The following is an 18,759-nucleotide window of genomic DNA, read 5'->3' on the forward strand; positions in this document are numbered from 1 at the left end:
GGATCCAGCAGCTAAAGATATGATTTTTAATAAAGGCTCTGATGTTCATCTTTGTTAGAAAACATCTGCAGACATTTTGGTGTCATGCAACATTACCAAAACCATAAAGTTACAGTGGCTTTGGGTTTTTTTTTTTAAACATTGGATGTTAGCTTAAAATAAATGTTGTAGGATAGTGGTTGGCACATAGTAATCATAGCACAAACTCTGACAAATGATGGATCAAGTAAGGCAGAGAATTTATTATACAAAGCAGTAATGAAGCCCTGGCTGGTGTTGCTCAGTGGTCAGAGTGTATGGTCTCAGGTTCAATTCCTAGTCAAGGGCATGTACCTGGGTTGCAGGTTTGCTCCCTGCCCATAGTCGGGGTGTGTGCAAGAAGCAGTCAGTGGATATATCTCTCACACATCTCTCTCTCTGTCTCTCTCTCTCTCTCTCTCTCTCTCTCTCTCTCTCTCTCATTCTCTCTCTTTCTCTACCCCCCCACCTTCCACTCTCTCTGAAAAACAATAGAAAAAAATATCCTCATTGAGAAGTAAAACTAACTAAAAAAGCAATGGTCAACAAAAAACAAGTAAGCATCATCCCATTTGTAGTTTTAGTGCTATATATGTACCCACATACATTTATACACACACATCTGCGTAAATAACTGTATGGAGAAAGATCCAGAACAATGCACACTAGTGTCAACAGTAGGTAGGTTTGGGGAGTGGGATGGCAGGAAGTGATATTGTAACTGCAGTTTGTATATGGAGATTACTAATGAAAAACAAATTTGGAAATTTTATTTATAAATTATGTCTAAAATTTAAAAAGAGAGAAAACAAAGGTGAGATAAAACTGTATACCCAAAGAAAAAGAATGGGAATTCTTAAGAAGTTACTAATTCAAAATCTAAAGTTCAATAGGGAACAAGGCATTACGTGTGCAGAGCAAATATACAAAAGTGGGGGAAATTTTAAAAACTGCTTATGGACTATGGGATTGCCAAATTTGGATTTGGTGAAGAGGTGGTAAATAAGCTAAAAATAAAATCCGTTTTGGGCCACGTTTTGTTGAGCCCTGAAGGTTACCAGCAGAAGCTGTTATGTTTCCACTTTCTATTTAGAAGTGGTCATATAGTAAGTGGTAGCGATGGAATTAAGAGAGGAAAGTCGGGATCAAGGCAAATCAATAAGAAGGCCCTTATAATAATCCAAATGAAAATGGTAAGGGCTTCAAATTGAGTTCTAATGATGTAAAGGATAATAAGGGTTGATGGTGAGGGAGACGATACAATGCTGTACAAGTAGATGGAGTCAATCAGATGGGGAGATAGTACTTCAAGCTTTTCACTATGAGAATGATATTATATAGTCAGGAAAAAAAGGAGCTGGACAAAAAGGACAAGCTGGCTTTAGAGTGAAGATATGTTCAACTGATGTTGAGGCTGAGGATAGTGTTGAAAAAATAGATAAAATTTCCCATCCCGTGAAAGCTGTTGTTTTGTGGGAGGGAAAAAGAATATAAGCAACTAACTTAGCGAACAAGCTAATTAGAGATGGTGATAGGTGATCCAGAATCAAACAGAATGATGTGTTCTTGGAGAGAAACACCAAGAGGTTGAGAGTAGGTGGTCAAGAATCTTACTTTGTCAAGGACACATCGTGAACTAAAGCCTAAATAGCAAAAGGAGAGGGAAGATCTTTTCTAGAGGGACGAAGAGCAAGTGCACATGCCCTGAGGTTGGTGTGTTCAAAGGTGTAAATGCCAGCCTGTCTGCTTGAGAATGAAGAACAAAGGGCAGGAGGGTAGATCATGAGACACAGAGAGAAGCTAGCAGCAATCAGATCAGGTGGGTCCTTGTTGGCCTTGGTAAAGAGTCTGATTTCATTCATGGTTAATGCAAAGACATTGAGGGTTTTACGAAGTAGGGGTGGGGGAGTGGAAGGTTGTGCCTGTGACATGATCTGATAATTGAAGTTAGTGTTGTGGATGAAATGCCCAAGGGAGAGACTAAAGGAATAAACCTTAGTAAGTGTTGAACTGTATTCAAGCAGCGAAGAAGAAAGAGAAAGGTCAAAGAGGTGGGACAGGAAGCAATCTAGTGCTAAGGCATGGTCCCCGAGAGAGGAGAAAGTTTTAAAAAGGAGGGAGTGGAGCATTGAAGTCAAGTGTCAAATGAGGCCAAGAGGTTGAAGAGGCACTGTAATCAGATGCATCATATTATTTCCCACTCACAACATGTTCTAAATTAAAATCATTATTTACTGAGGGAATATTCTTAATCCAAGGCAGTACACACCTTATGATATATGGTATTAATACTTGTGTAGAAGATAGTTGTAAATTGTTGTTGTTTTTTAAATGTGGGAACTGGTTCTGTACTTATAAGTACTGAAGGACCACCTTTTTAAAATGTATGTTTCTATTGTATTTTGTGCAAAGATTTCTTTTTTTTTTATCTCAGAGAGAGAGGAAGGAGCGGGGGGAGAGAGAGAGAAACATCCATGGGAGAGAGAAATATAGACAGATGCTGGGAGATGAACCTCTAACCTGGATATGTGCCCTGACTGAGAATCAAACCCAAGATCTTCTGGTGTACTGAATACTGCTCAACACACTGAGCCACACCAGCCAGGCCAAAGATTTCTTCTCGTGATTTCTATTGATAGAGTAATTCCTATATCCTTCTATCCTGTTGTATAGCACTTCGTTAGGAATAGCAATTCGAATGGAAAGGAAAAGAAACGTGAAATCCATGCCAGACACTGGACTACATATCAAGTAATGCAGAAATGAATAAGATAAACATTGTTTTTAATGTTCTGAACTTGCCTTGCAATGGGGGAGAAATATAAACAAGAAGAGTAGAGAGTAATGGAAGATGATAGCAGGGGCTAATGTCCAGGACTTTGAGGGGGGAGGCATTTAGAGGAAGGGCTGTTTGATATCTGAAGCATGAGCAAGAGTTAAGAAACGGGATGGCCATGAACTTGTAGGAAGTATGATGACACTTTTAACTTGGCGAGGCTACTGTTGCTGTTTATTCAATCAAACACTGATCTGGCCTTTCAACTTCTGGAATGAGACACACCCAGACTATCTCAGATAATGTCTTTTTTTTTCAGTTTTTTTTTTTTTTTAATTTATCTTTATTGAAAGTATTACAGATGTCCCGTTTTCCCCATTGATCCCCTCAACCTCACACCTGTCCCCCAAACATGGGTCATGCATATAAATTCTTTAATCTTTCTCCTCCCGCTCACCCATCCTTGCCTTCCCTCTGAGAATCGACAGTCTGTTCCATGCTTCTATGTCTCTGCATCTATTTTATTCATCAATTTATCTTGTTCATTAGATTCCACATATGAGTGAGATCATGTAATACTTGTCTTTCTCTGACTGGCTTATTGTGCTTAACATACCAATTATGGACTTAATCACATCCACAAAATACCTCCACAGCAACGCCTAGATTAGTGTTTGCTTGAGTAACCATGGAATGTGTTCCTGGCCAAGTTGGCACATGAAACTGACCATCACAGAGTTTCCTATGAAAGAGATCAGCATGTGTCCTGTGAATATATTATAATATTGAATTTGCAAATCTTTGATTCTCTTAAACTATAAATCATTCTTTTAGTTAACTAGAAAGAGTTACCCCTAAGTTTATCTTGTCTTATTGATCTATTGATAATTGCTTAATTTTTATAATTTTCTTCTGAACTTGTTTTGTCCTTCAGATTCCTGAAGTTCATAATAAGAGTACAGGATTTGTAGCTCTAACTATTAATAGAGAGTAAGAAAATGGTAGAACTTTTCCTTAACTCACTATGTAAGTCTCTACACATCTTAGCAAACCTTTCTAATATCCTAAAATTAAAGCACTTTAAGGTGAATGTCAAGTACTAATCTAGAAGCTCAGTGAACAAAATTCTTGCACTCGGGGGGTTGGGCCTAAGCCGTCAGTCAACATCCTTAGCGCTGCCATAGAGGCAGGAGAGGCTCCCACCACCGCCGCTGCACTCACTAGTCATGAGCCCAGCTTCTGGCTGAGCAGCGCTCCCCCTGTGGGAGTGCACTGACCACCAGGGTGCAGCTCCTGCATTGAACATCTTCCCCCCGGTGGTCAGTGCATGTCATAACAACCAGTCATGCACCGATCCATGCACTGGGCCTCTAGTAAATTATAAACATCTTCTTTACATAATTAGACTAATAGACCAATTCTTATATAAGTTTAGATTATCATAAATGTAATGTCTTTTATTTCATTTTTTATAAGTAAAAATACTTCACTGAGAGACAAAGTGCAGTTTCAACTACCAAAGCAGTGACAGACAGTTCTAGCATATAAAAGGCAGTCAACAAATATTTGTTTTTGAACAAAATGTAAGAAAGATAGTAAACTATTTTAGTTCAAAGTCAGAGGTCACAGAGATAGGAACATTAGGGCAATGGAAAATAAGAGGAAAATGAAGTAAACCAGGTAGAATGAAATAAATACTATATAGCTACAAGTAATGAGTTTTAATGGAGACATCATGTAAAGTTTTATAGTGTCAGTATAATTGATTTGTGTAGGTCTAATTTAATGAAGAAACCTGAAGAGGTTATTCTAGACTGAAGCAATTGCTTGCACATGGGATTATTTAATTTTCTTAATTTGAATACAAACTAAAAAAATACATTAAGTATATAGAAATCAACAATAATGTAGTATTTGGGGGGCGGGGGATGATGTGGCATTTGTAAAACCTAGTTCAAATAGAAGGTAAAGTTTCCCCTTAAGGCCTTCAAGTCCTCTTCCCAGAAGTAATTCCTGTTAATATTTCTGTGTGTGCAGCTTGTAGGCTTTACCTTACACTTCTTGTGACTTATTGAAGCAGCCGTTTACACACACACACAAACACACTAACATGCTTCTTTTCTCTTTTCTTCCTTTCTCCCCTTTTCCTTCCTTTCTTCATCTTCCTTCCTTGCTTTACAAAGAGTGGCATCATTTTAATACAGATTGGCTAAGAACTTGCTTTATTTGCTTAGTAATAATGGTTGTCCTTCTGATTTTATACATAAAAAAATCTGCTTCCTTATTTTTACTGTTGAAACAGTATTCTCTAGGGAGGACATATCTATAATAATAAAAGTTTAGTATGCTAATTAGACCGCACAGCTGAACGACCTTCCGGACATCACTCCGGACGTGCTTTCTGACAAAGCCGTGGCGGCAGGGGCCGAGGCAGAGGCGGTTAAGGGCAATCAGGCAGGCAGGCAAGCAAGTGGTTAGGAGTGATCAGGCAGGCGGGCAAAGTGGTTATGGGTGATCAGGCAGGCAGGCAGAGTGGTTAGGGGCGATCAGGTGGGCAGAGTGGTTAGGGGTGATCAGGCAGAGTGGTTAGGGGTGATCAGGCAGGCAGGCAAGCAGTTAGGAGCCAGCGGTCCTGGATTACTAGAAGGTGTAGGCCAGGTTGAGGGACACACACCCCCCTGCACGAATTTTGTGCACCTGGCCTCTAGTTACAAATAATTATCTAACCATTCCTCAGGTGATTTTTAGTTGTTCTCAGTTTCATTCAAGTAGTTAATTCCAATTGCCTTTTGTTGTTATGTTACACTTATTTTTTAAATAAATAATGCTGCAATGAGCATCTTTGTATGTGTGTGTGTGTACGTGTGTGTGTGTGTGTGTGTGTGTGTGTGTGTATGTCATTGTGTCTGTTAATTCCAAGAAGGAGGATAATCTATTTGGAGATATACAGAGATTTAATTTTTATTTATATTGTCAAATTATCTCTACTATAATACCAATTTACACCATAGCCAGTATATAGAAGTTCACATTACCTTAACCCCGCATCAATCATTCAATATTTTTGAGCTAATCTGAAAGAAAAAAAGAATATTGCCATCTTGCTTTATATTGTATTTATTAAATTACTTGAGGGAGAGAGTAAATAAATTGTTGAAAAACTTTCCTAAGAGCACAATATATACACATGGCAGAAGTAGAGAGGGTATGCAGGAAAACCATAGGAAAATGTTATATTAGTAAAAGTCGGAGATCATAAAGTCCTAAACTGGGGCAGAAGGAGAAACTGAGACAGAAGGAGGTGCCTCTGTTTCATGGGTAAGTTCATGTCAGATAGCATGTTGACTTCATGTCACTGTGAATAGTGTATGCACATGGCTCAGAAAGTGTGTCTTTAAAAGAAGAAAAGTTTTTTTTCTTGTGGAGTTGGAAATTATTCAGTATCTCCAAATTGCACAAGACATTTAAGGCATTATATATTCAGCTACTTAAATTTAAATGATGAATCCATTAATATGTTGCTTGAAATATAGACCATAGTCTTTGTCTTCCAAAGGATATTTTAATCAAAATATTAAAAAATAAGCTAGAGTCTCATTCAAATAGTTAATTCCAGCTGCCTTTTGTTGTAATATATCATGAATTATCTCTCTGATGGATGGGCAGCCAAATGCAGATAAAATTAGCTTTGCAGTCATTCATTTTAAATTGCTCTTGAATCATTTGGAAGTAAATTCCATTTCAGCAGAATATGTTTCAGGTCTCTGACAAAGAGATAATAGTCCTATATTTTATGATATAAGCAATAATAGTTTAAGTCTTATGATTCTGAAATACAGAAACTTATGTATTAAGTTGATGAAAATTAAGGCTTGATATATAGCAATAAAACCAGCAACCAAAGCTTCCTAGATTGATGTGCCTAGCACAATATTTTCCTGTTGAGAATTAGGTGCAATGAAAGTCTATAAAAATAATACAGGGTACAAAGCTTTCTTTTCTTGTATATAAATGACCAAAAAAGGCTGTGTGAGATAACAGAGAAAGGAAATACTGAGATTTACCTGATTTCTATATTAGAATGCCTATAGCACTATTGAGTAATAGTAGAAAGTAGGAAATTAAGTCAAGTATTACAGGAGAGCAAAATGAATAATTATATTATATCTAAATCAAAAAGACAATGATAGCGTGAAGTTAATACTGAATTCAATGTACAACACAAAGCCAACTCAGAAAATTTTATTTTGTTAACTTGAATGAACTTTGTGTAGAAAATGTATTTAGCAATGTAATTAATCAGTCATTTTGCCCAAATAGCATCATGTAGTCAATGTCAGCATCTGGGTGTGCCTTTATACACCATAAAGATTTGGAATAACTGTGGCATGTTACCAGAAATGTGTTTCTGAGGTTGTTGCTTACACATTGAGTTCCTATGATCACCCAAGGACTTCAGGAGCCTCTTCAGATATTTTTATTAAGAAATAAAGTAGTAAGAGGAAGCACTCAATGTTCTCCCTACTGAAAAATTAAATCATTATTTCATAGCATCCATTATTTAAAAATTAAATCATTATTTCAGCATGACCTTAATAATATCATAAAGTTGGCTTACTTGTGTAATAAAATGAAGTGCATGCTAGGAACTGATCTCAGTAAACAGTCTACCAGCTCAAAGAAGACTCTCCAAGCTCATTATCCCTTGTATTATCGTCCCCTAGTGACTTGACAGAGTTTCCCTCAGTGGGGCAGGGATTTCCTTGTTTTGGATCAGGCTCAAGATGGGCACTGGGGTATGTCCAAAAGGAAAACATGAAAAGATAAAACTGTACGCTCTCACTTGCACACCATTGCAGACACACGTGCTTAGAGAATTGATTGGAGTCTCAGTTTTATAATTTGAAAAGCCTTGTCTTCTTCCAGAAAACATCTAATCACCATTAAGAAGCTGAGAAACACCAAATGCATTCCAAAACGAATATTCACTAACAGAGATGTAATGTCATTTCTCAGACATGCCGTGAAGTAGAACGCACAGTAACTGACATTGCAGACAGAGCTAGCTTCCTGGCTGTGGGGCCCGTCCTGTCACCCAGGACCTGGGCTTGGTTTAATGCTCTGCCATCATTAGCTCTGAATTCTTAATACATTTTTAACAAGGTTTTCTGGATTTTCACTCTGCAATGGGCCACACAAATTTTGCAGCCAGTTAGTTTGTAGATGTTATTGTTATAACACTATATTTGTAACTGAATTTGAGGCATTCTAAGCTCTAAAATACCTTGTGAATCTTTTAGGAATGATCAAAGTTGTCATAATATTTATGCTTCTGTAAGATTTTTATTGACCTCCTGTAATGTGCCTGGTACTATGCCAGACTTATGGAAAGTAAACATGAAAACAACATAGTCCCCGCCTTCAAAGAGCATTGATTCTAGTGTTAAGCACTTGTTTCTATATAGTCCTGGCTTTTGAAAATTGGGAATAGTTGCATAAAACTGGCTGCAAAAACTGAGAAGTAGATTCTTCCACATATGTGCGAGGCAAACGCATAGTGCAGAGGAACTAGATATCCCTGAAGAGGAATTTGTACGTGGTCCTATTTTTCTTGCTAAATACACATGGTATTTAGCTAGGATCATTTTTTCCTTGTTAAATACATACATATGTAACCATGCTGGTTATTTAAATACTCAGAAGTTTTCCTTTATATGTTCAGTTGAAGAGAATTGGGTTGCTTGTTTGATTTTTAAAACTTACTCTAGAAAAAAAATCCAGAGTACATTTCATAAAAAGACAATTTCTGAAATACCATTTTATTTTAAATTTAATGCTGACACCATGTTTGTCTAGAGCAGTGGTTCTCAACCTTTCTAATGCCGCGACCCTTTAATATAGTTCCTCATGTTGTGGTGACCCCCAACCATAAAATTATTTTTGTTGCTACTTCATAACTGTAATTTTGCTACTGTTATGAATCGTAATGTAAATATCTGTGTTTTCCAATGGTCTTAGGCGACCCTGCTAGCGGTTCTCGACCCACAGGTTGAGAACCACTGCTGTAGAGCCTAAGACCATCGGAAAATACAAATATTTACATTTCAATTCATAACAGTAGCAAAATTACAGTTATGAAGTAGCAACAAAAATAATTTTATGGTTGGGGGTCACCATAACATGAGGAACTGTATTAAAGGGTCGAGGCATTAGAAAGGTTGAGAACCACTGGTCTAGAGCAAGGAAAGTGTCCTCTTAGCAGGCTTAACCTGATGGCCGGGGAGCAGTTATCTGGGCCGATTTCCATGGATAGGCATGGTACCCAGGCTAACAGTGGTGAATGGAGAAGTGAGGGATTCCTCAACGGCCCATTTGCATTTTGTTATATCTTTCCCACTATTCATACCTTACTGACACAGAATCTCAAAAATTATCTTCATAAATGTCATTCCCAACACCTGAATTGAGTACTAGAAATTATGTGCCATATTCATCTAGAGCAGTGGTCGGCAAACTCATTAGTCAACAGAGCCAAATATCAACAATACAACAATTGAAATTTCTTTTGAGAGCCAAATTTTTTAAACTTAAACTTCTTCTAATACCACTTCTTCAAAATAGACTCGCCCAGGCCGTGGTATTTTGTGGAAGAGCCACACTCAAGGGGCCAAAGAGCTGCATGTGGCTCGCGAGTCGCAGTTTGCCAACCACGGATCTAGAGCATAGACTTAAATAAACTGTATGCATGTTATGAGAAACATTAATAAACTCATATGCTGTGGTTAGTTAAAGTATCTTTCTAGATCAAATTTAAGAATGAGATTCCTACAGAGCTAGAATGATATGCAAAAGAAACACTGGATTTACCATATGATGAAAACATTTCAAATGATAGAAATAATTCCTATTATAACTTGCACCTTAAATGTTATTAAGCATATTGAAAAATCAACACTTTATAAAGCCTCGAACCAAGACATAGAAATTATTTTTCTTTATTTGTAGTAATCCTCATGTCTTAAAACCCCAAATTAAGGAAATACGAAGTTAGTTTGTCCATATATTTTTTAAAAGTACATTATTGAATAATTACTTTTTCCCCCCTGAACTTAACAGTGTCTCTTTTGACTTGAAGACATATGTGTGACTTCCTCAGCTTCCCTTAGGCCTCACAGTAGTTTACAGTAAATAATCAGAAAAAAGAAATACATGCTTTGGCAAGGCAGGGTAATCAATGTTTAGTGCCTCTCTATCTTTCTGTAGAATGTAAATGTATAAGTACTTTTGTTACATTATTGAATACGGTAAGGAAATATATAACTTCAGATGTCCTATAATCATCATTTCTTCTAAAGGAACAAGTCTCACCTTCTAAATCGATGACTTGGAAGGCTTTTTATATTTTGCATACCTAAATAAATATATTGTTATGAAAGGCATGTGCAAGTTCTTGTGTGTCTGAATATACACCAATAATAAAAATAAATACAATTGACCCTCTGCCTTCATGAACAATAATTAAAACCAATAGCTAACATTTTACAGCATTTGAGTCTGATATTTTATGAAGCTTTATTGATTATCTGCAGTCTGTCATTACATATAACAGGAAGTGCCTCAAAAGAAAAAAATTGAACAATGCCTTCAAGACATCAGCTCTGTGCTGATGGATCTAATACCTCAATTCCCCATTCCTATGCCTTTCTGAACTATTGTTTATTTAAGCAGTTTTGAGTGTTCTTGCATATTGACTAAAGAAGCTGAAATTGACAGAGGCAAAGTTATCCTGTGGTTCCCTGACAGTTTGGATCCTGCTGTTGAACAATAGAAAAACCAGAAATGATGCTCTGCCTACAGAAAGCAAATTAAAAAAATAAAGTGAGAAAGGAAGCTAGCCACAGGAAATGTCATTGACATCCAGTGTCAGGAATTTATCATTGTAGAGCAGCTTTGAAAGCTAGTTTTGTCTATGATGCAAGTAAAGCCAATTTTTACTGCCAAACAAATAGGCAAAGACCGGATGCATTACTGATTGACAGCTATCCCATGACCTACATGAAAAGTCCCAGGCCAGGGTCCCTAGTGGACAAACATCCACATAGTCAATGGCTGTCTGCCAAAACAGGTCAACAACTGAGTGACCGATGAAATGAGTTTCAAGGTAACATCTGAGCAATCAGTCTTTAACTACCAATACCATACCCTCTATTTGCTACTGAATATACATACTTTATAGGACTTATAAAAACTTTTAATTTTGACCTTGGAGTTTTAAATTTACATATTAGCCTGGGGTGCTTAATCAACATAGAGAATTAAGAATAAATTTAGTCTCCTCTGTCCCTCATAGGAAGAGAATTATTGGGCTTAACTTATTTATAGTGTATGGGAAGACTTTTCTTAAAAAATAATGTTTTTATTGATTTTAGAGAGAGAGTAAAGGAGAGGGAGAGAGATAGAGAAACATTGATGGGAAACATCAATTGCTACCTCCTGCATGTCCCCTATTGGGGAACGAGCCCACAACCCAGGCATGTGCTCTGATCGGGAATCCAGCCAATGGTCTCTTGGTGCATGGGATGACACTCAATCCACTGAGCCACACTGGCCGGGCTGGAAGACTTTTTTTATTTCACTTTCATGAAATGTAACAGGACTTTTTAAAAGGCACTTTTATTATTTTTTTTAATTTGGAATTATGCATAACCCAAATTAAAAGAAAATGTACCTTAAAGTGTGCAAATATCTCAAGGGTTTTTAGGTTTTGTTTATTCATCAATGTTGGAACAGCAGTTGACAGCTATATACTTGAAAATTTTCAGTGATATAAAAATGAGACTATTGTTCTTCATAATAATATTTAGTAATATAATGAAAATAGGTTTGACTACTCATATAACACATATGACATTTGAGGTATAGTTTCAAAATAAGATCAAACAGTATTGCTAGATTCTAGGCTCCATTGTGGCTCTCCTTGCCTGAGTTGAAGCTATCATCTATATTTCCAGTACTTAGCATAATTCTGAACTCAATAAATATTTGTGGTTGAATGAATGAATATTTCATGTGGTGCATTTTTAAAAATAATGGTAGATTTTATCCTTAATTCATATTTCTAATATTCCTTCTCAGCTCCTTGCAAAGATTTACCTATGAACCTTGTACTTTTCAAAAGAATTTTTCAAAATTTGCTTTTGCTTTTTTCAACTCTCAAGGGTAGCACTGTACAGTGGGAGGTGTAGTACTATATCTGGAAGATCACAGTTTTAGAGGAAGACAAACCTGGGTCCTGATGGCACTTCGGCTATTTTCTACCTTTGTGCTCAGGGCAAGACATTTATTCTCCCTGATGTTGAGTTCTGTCATGCCTAAAAGTGAGAATAATCTAAATCCTTAATTGAGTAACCAGTCAACAGACCAATCGTACTGCCTGTGCATAGCAGTCATTCACATTACTTAATTAGATTACAAGGCATTATTTTTAAGTGGGTGGCAAGTAAAATGCAGGTATTTACTATGTTTTGAACATTTTCTACTTTCTTCTTGTTTTACCAGACGACGACTTTTTTCATGAACTGCCAGAAACTTTTCCATCTGACCCCCCGGAACCTTTGCCACACTTCCTGATCGAGCCGGAAGAAGCTTATATTGTGAAGAACAAGCCTGTGAACCTGTATTGTAAAGCCAGCCCCGCCACCCAGATCTACTTCAAGTGCAATAGTGAGTGGGTTCATCAGAAGGACCACATAGTAGATGAGAGAGTAGATGAAACCTCTGGTAAGTTTTCCATTGCATTTGGACTACTACTTCGGATCCACTTACTACTTTAGCATGTCGTCATACTGTCCTTTCAGTTAGTAAAACTGAAAGTTGAGTTATTCTGTGGCCAGAAGTTTGAATCAGTTTGATTAGTATTTGGTGATCTTTCATGCATTGCAAAGAGAAATGTGACAAATAAACCTTGACTTGATTCCTGTTGAATTACATGGAACTAAAACACAGTTCATGCTTAGATAAATAATGAAAATTAATAGACTGAAGAAGTGGTAAGTGCCCCAGTGAAAGATGCTGTTGGATTTCACTTCTGTGTCAAGACTGGTGTCAGGTCTAAATAGCTTGTGATTGCGGAACATATTCAACTCAGGATAAAGTGTACTTGTGTACATGGCTCTCCAATGTTAATTCACATGGATAATTTCTCCTTATACTTTTTCAAACAATCTAAAAGGTTATAGATTCAAAGTATCCTGTATTCTTAACTTACATCTAAAAAAATGAATCCTAATTGCTTAGCTTAGCTAAAGTTAAACTGAGGGTGATTGAGTATAGAGGGTGATTGAGAATAGAGGTAGAATAGATTGAGAAGGGGAGAAATGGTGAGTGCAGTCACCATCTATCAAGATGCATCTTGATCAGCGTATCTTTACTCCTGGCATGGTTAAAACTCCTGCTTGTATTGCTCTGTAAATATTCTTAACAGTAATAATAAAAGCATAGAGAGGATGAAGTTGATTTTAATAACCTGTGAAATTTAGATTGGCTATAAAGGAAACTTTTTTGATAGCAATTATTTACTCCACAGTGGGAAACTTAAGAGAGTTGTGGAATCTCCTAGAGTTATTTTAAATTGGAAAAATATATATCTTTCTGCAGTAGTTTAAGTGTTTTTGCTCTCCAGCAGGGAGAATAACAATGTGAACTTTCAGATCACTTCCAGATCTATGATTTTATAAGATGAAGACATATATTTTAAATATTAAGACTTCACTGATCCATATTTCCAAGCTAAAGCATGCCATATATGACAAACATGGAAGCATTGAAATATCTTCTTTTTCATTCTTAAATATGGATACATGTTTTCAAAATTTTAATTGACCATATTTGTATCCAAATGTGGGATTAACCAAGGGCAAGCAGAGACCAGCACTTGAGGGGGGTCTGCTTTCAATGTCTCTTAAAACATAAAGAGCATGTTTAGGTGATGGGACATAAAGAAACAGACTATGGGCGGGCTGAGAAGAGGCATCTTTCTAAAATGCATGTGAGGCATATATTTCTATAACAAAAATGGTCTGAGAAAACTCAGGTGGCAGCTCTATGCAATTGTTTGTCAATTTGTGAATCAATATGCTCACTGCATGCGAGCCGATGACTGCAGAAATGACTGGGTAGCCAACTGTATGGTAGCTGACTTTAGGGAACTGTCCCACCTCTTGGTCTAATTACTCAGAAAATAACTTCACTAGATGTCTTCAAAATCTCAAGTGAATTGAGTTTTATTTGTTTTAGCTCATTTATTTGTACAGATTTCAAACACAGAAGTTTTAATGGTAACAAGAAGGAAATCATAAAAGCTAAAATGAGAGTCACAAACATTTTTAGGCTTCTCTTTACTAAATTAATGAAAATGCCTACATAGGAATCTATATATATATATAAAAGGCTAATATGCAAAGTGTCTCCTCGGGAGTTCCACCGAGAGACTTGGAGTTTGATCGCTTGCTATGACAGCAGGCGGCGTGGAATGAAGGAAGGCCCTGGCTGGCAGCCAGAAGGCCCTGAGCCCTGATAGCTGACCAGGCCTAGGGACCCTACCCATGCATGAATTTCATGCACTGGGCCTATAGTATTAGAAATAAAAACAAAAATGCTCTGATATTGAGAATGTCTGACTAGAGAATACTCAAACTTCTAAGGCATTTTACAATGCAATAAAGATGATTTTTCAACCCACAAGGTAAGCAGGTGGAAAAGTCAAAAAGGTCACAGTTTAATTTCTGGTCAGGACGCATGCCGGGTTGTGGGCTCAATACCCAGCGTAGGGAGTGCAGGAGGCAGCCGATCAATGATTCTGTCTCATCATTGATGTTTCTCTCTCTCTCTCCCTCTCCCTTCCTTTCTGAAATCAATAAAAATATATTTAAAATAAAATAAATTATAGATTTAAGGGCTTTAATGTCATCATTACCATCATCATCACTAGAAGACAAATTCACTTGGTTGGTTGGTTAATTGGTTGGCTGATTGGTTTCAGTGGTGGACAAAGCCTTTTTAATGAAGATAACATGAAGAAGTCTTACGAGAAAGCACTGGAGGCCCGATGCACAAACATTCGTGCAAGAGTAGGCCTTCCTTCCCCTGGCTGCTGGCACCAGCTTCCCTCCGGCACCCAGGACCCAGGCTTCCCTCCGCTGGCCACCAGCAGGCACCTGGGACCCAGGCTGGCTTCCCTCTGGCCCCGGCTTCGTTAGGAATGATGTCCAGTCTAATTAGCATATTACCCTTTTATTATTATAGATTATTAATTTGAACATCCAAAGAAAACCACAAAGCCAAGGTGCAGACCCTCCCTCTGCAAAAAACAAACAAACAAAAAACACTAAAACAAACATACAAAAAACACCTGGTTATATCTGTGAACATATATAAATCAAAGGGCTAATTTAATTAATATATAACTATCTCTCTTTTTTATTGAATTTACTAGAGGCCCCATGCACGAAATTAGTGCACTGGCAGGGTCCCTAACAGCTGCTGGCTGCTGGTTGGGTACTCCCTCCCTTCCCCTGGCCAGCCCTGCCCCTGCTCCCTGGTCAAACTCCAGGAAGAACTCCAGTCGAGGAGACAATTTGCATACTATGCTTTTATTATATAGGATTGGGTGATATTGGTTAATAAAATTTACAGGTTTCAGGTGTACAATTCTACAATACATCATCTGTAAATTGTACTGTGTGTTCACCCAAGTCAAGTCTCCTTCTGTCCCCATTTATCCTCCCCTTACCCTCTTCTACCTCCCTCTAACCTCCTTTCCCTCTGGTATTAGCCATACTGTTGTTTATGTTTATGTGAGTGTTTGTTTGTTTGTTTTTTTTCTTAATCCCTTTACCTTTTCCACCCAGGCCTTCAACACTCCTCCCTCTCTTAAAAGATATTTAATCAAAAGATCAGCAACCCATTAGAAAATTCAGCAGAGTTTGAACATGGAGATATAGGAAAAAATGCAAATGATTAAAAGGCATCTAAGGAGATGCTGTCCAGATCAAAACAGGCGTTAGTATACAGTGCTGAAGAAGGAGTGAATAGAGAATATCTCATACTTTGCTGATGTGATTGGTACAATCGTTTTGAAGGACAGTTTGAAAATATCTATCAATACTTAAACGCATCTAGGGGAAATAATGAACAACTTAAACTGATGAACAAAAACAGAACTGGAGACAGGGAAGCATCGTTCAGACTGTCAAACCTCAGAGGGAAGGTAGGGGAGGGTGGGGGAAAGAGGAGAGATTAACCAAAGGACTTGTATGCATGCATATAAGCCTAACCAGTGGTCACAGACAACAGGGGGCTGGGGGCATACGTGGGGATGAGGACAATTATGTGATACCATAATCAAGAAATAAATTTTTAAAAATAATAATAAAATAAATCAATGGAAAAATAAAAAAAAAATACTTAAATGTATATACCCTTTCTTCACTAATTACAAATTTAGACAGTCTAAAGATAAAAGATTTCATGCAAGGTTGTCCATTGTACCCTTGTTACAGTAGCGTATCAAAGGCTGTTTGTTCATTCCTAGGCTGGAATACTATGACACCTTTTAAAGCAATGAGGTTTCTCCACATATAAAGCTGTAGTAAAATCTCTCAGATAACATTTTAAGTGAAAACTGAAGTAGAAAACTGGGTATATTTCCTCATTATGTAGGTAAGAGGATACACATACATTTGCCTATGTGTTGGGATTTTCTAAAGAATTATAACAAGTAGTTGGCAGCTCAGAATCTGGGGTGGTAGGAGATTTCTTTTATTCTTTTTTTCCTATTCTGTGAATGTGTTATTTTCATAATAAATAATGAAACCTGGGGGAGAGGGGATAAGCCCAAAGCACTTTATTGCATCTCTTTGCCTGCTATCATAAATCTCCAGTCTCTACAGTATTGGGGGAAATGTGTAGGTCTCTAATATTTAAAGCTCTTTGCTTTGCTGTGAAATCAGAAATACTGTGAATGGTATTGAAATTGAACTGCTTGGTTTTATTGGTGTGTTTTTTTCCCTCTGAAGCTGGATACACCTGAAAATCTGATCCTCAAATCTCCCCTTAAAACAGTCTGATTAGAGTTTTGTTGGGGTCTTAATGATTCCTAATCACAAGACATGTTAGAATACATTAAATCTTGAAATATATTACAAATTGGAGAAATCTTCTTGGTATTTAACAAATCAAATTGGTTCTCAGATGACAGGACAGAGAGAAGTCATTGCAAACCAATTAATTTTTATAGATACCTCACTTTAGAATAATGATATTGAAAGCATGTTTACTGGCAATCGTATATATTGCCTTGCAGCTGAAAATAATCAACTGCACTCAAATATATCCTCATCAAAGATAACTTCACATTGAAAAACTACAGAATAATAATGACAGTTCTTCTCCAACTCACAAAATGATTCCTTTTAAATAAGGACTATTAAATAGACTCACTTGTTCTGAAGTATGAAGCAAACAATTATTTTACTCATTGAGCAAACCTATACCACCGACCATAAAATGTACTGATTCAAGTTCATTCATTACTGGTATTGTTTGCCTTTCCATCACTTAAACCACATTTGCATTTCTTGCAAATATGTAATATTAGAAACAGAAAAGTGGAAAGCAGATCAGATGGTTTAGAAATTTTCAATATGCAGAAGCTCTTGATTTGGTAATATACAATAAGTAACTATGTCTCTTCAGAGTTCCATTGAAATCTTGATCTGTTCAAAAATTTAAGGTTACATTTTTAAGAAAAACTCAGGCTTGGCTGCTTGCTTGCTTTCTATTTACGTAAAGTCTTTTCAACCCTTGTTTCCAGGGTACCTAAGATTCATCATCAAAAAGCAACTATTGCCCCTCCATGAAGAAGCAAGGGAGTTTAGAAAGATTTTCCCTTTACATCCCACATTAGCCGAATGTTATCAATAGGAGCAGCACAACAACAATAAAATGAGTGCCAAGCTTTATGCTGGACGCCTTACACGTATTAGGTCATTTAGTCACCACAACAATTGCATCAGATAATTTTAGGGTTTGTTTGTAAATGAGAATACTGGGGCACTTCAGGATAAACTAACTTGCCTGACTCACACAGGTAAGAGGGGACAGAAGCTGGAGGTGAACTCTGATTTCAAAGCCCTTCCTATTGGCCCTTTTATCCAGCGTCTCCCTAAATTCTGCCCAAACTACTATACACAGACCAGACAAAAAGAAATAAAAGAGCTATCTATAATAATAAAAGCATAATATGCAAATTGACCAAACGACCAAACAGCAGAACGACCGTCCGGATGACCTTCCAGATGACCACGCTATGACACGCACTGGCGCCAGGCCAGCCTAGGTGGGGGCGAAGCGATTGGTAGGGGGGCCTCGTCATCGCCCCATGGTTGCCCCACAGAGGGAGGCCCAGGCCACCCTCTGCACGGTGATCAATTGCGGAGCCCCAGCTAGGTGGGCAGGGCCTCCCTCTACTGGGCGATAAATCATGGGAGGCCCAGGCTACTCAGCTGGTGGCCACAGAAGAGGCCCAGGCCACCTAGCTGGCAGTGCTGTGGTGGGTGGGTGGGGCCTCCCTCTGCGGGGCAATCAATCTGGGGGCCCCACGATTGATCGCCCCACAGAAGGAGGCTCAGGCCACTGGCCAGTGACACTGTGGCGGGTGTGCGGGGCCGGCCAGCAATCACCCCGCAGAGGAAAGCCCAGGCCAGCCAAGTGATCGCACCCCACGCCTGTCACCCACAGAGGGAGGCAACCGGTGATGGGGATAGGGGTGGTAGCACCACACAGATGGCAAGCCTAGGACCCTACCCGAGGGGTCCCAGATTGCAAGAGGGCGCAGGCCAGGCTGAGGGATACTGCCCACCCCCATGCACTGGGCCTCTAGTCCTATATAATAAAACCCCAATATG

The 18,759-nt window shown here is 38.0% G+C and overlaps 1 protein-coding gene across 1 annotated transcript in view; it reads left to right on the forward strand.

Moving 5' to 3' along the window:
- Positions 1-18,759, forward strand: part of UNC5C (unc-5 netrin receptor C) — a 395,871-nt gene that overhangs the window by 212,822 nt on the left and 164,290 nt on the right. The window contains exon 2 of the mRNA XM_054723184.1: positions 12,353-12,574. Coding sequence (XP_054579159.1) covers positions 12,353-12,574 — 222 coding nt within the window. The remainder of the gene's footprint in view (positions 1-12,352; positions 12,575-18,759) is intronic.

The sequence above is a fragment of the Eptesicus fuscus genome, chromosome 2, assembly GCF_027574615.1.
Source record: "Eptesicus fuscus isolate TK198812 chromosome 2, DD_ASM_mEF_20220401, whole genome shotgun sequence".
In the NCBI taxonomy this organism is placed as follows: Eukaryota; Metazoa; Chordata; class Mammalia; order Chiroptera; family Vespertilionidae; genus Eptesicus; species Eptesicus fuscus.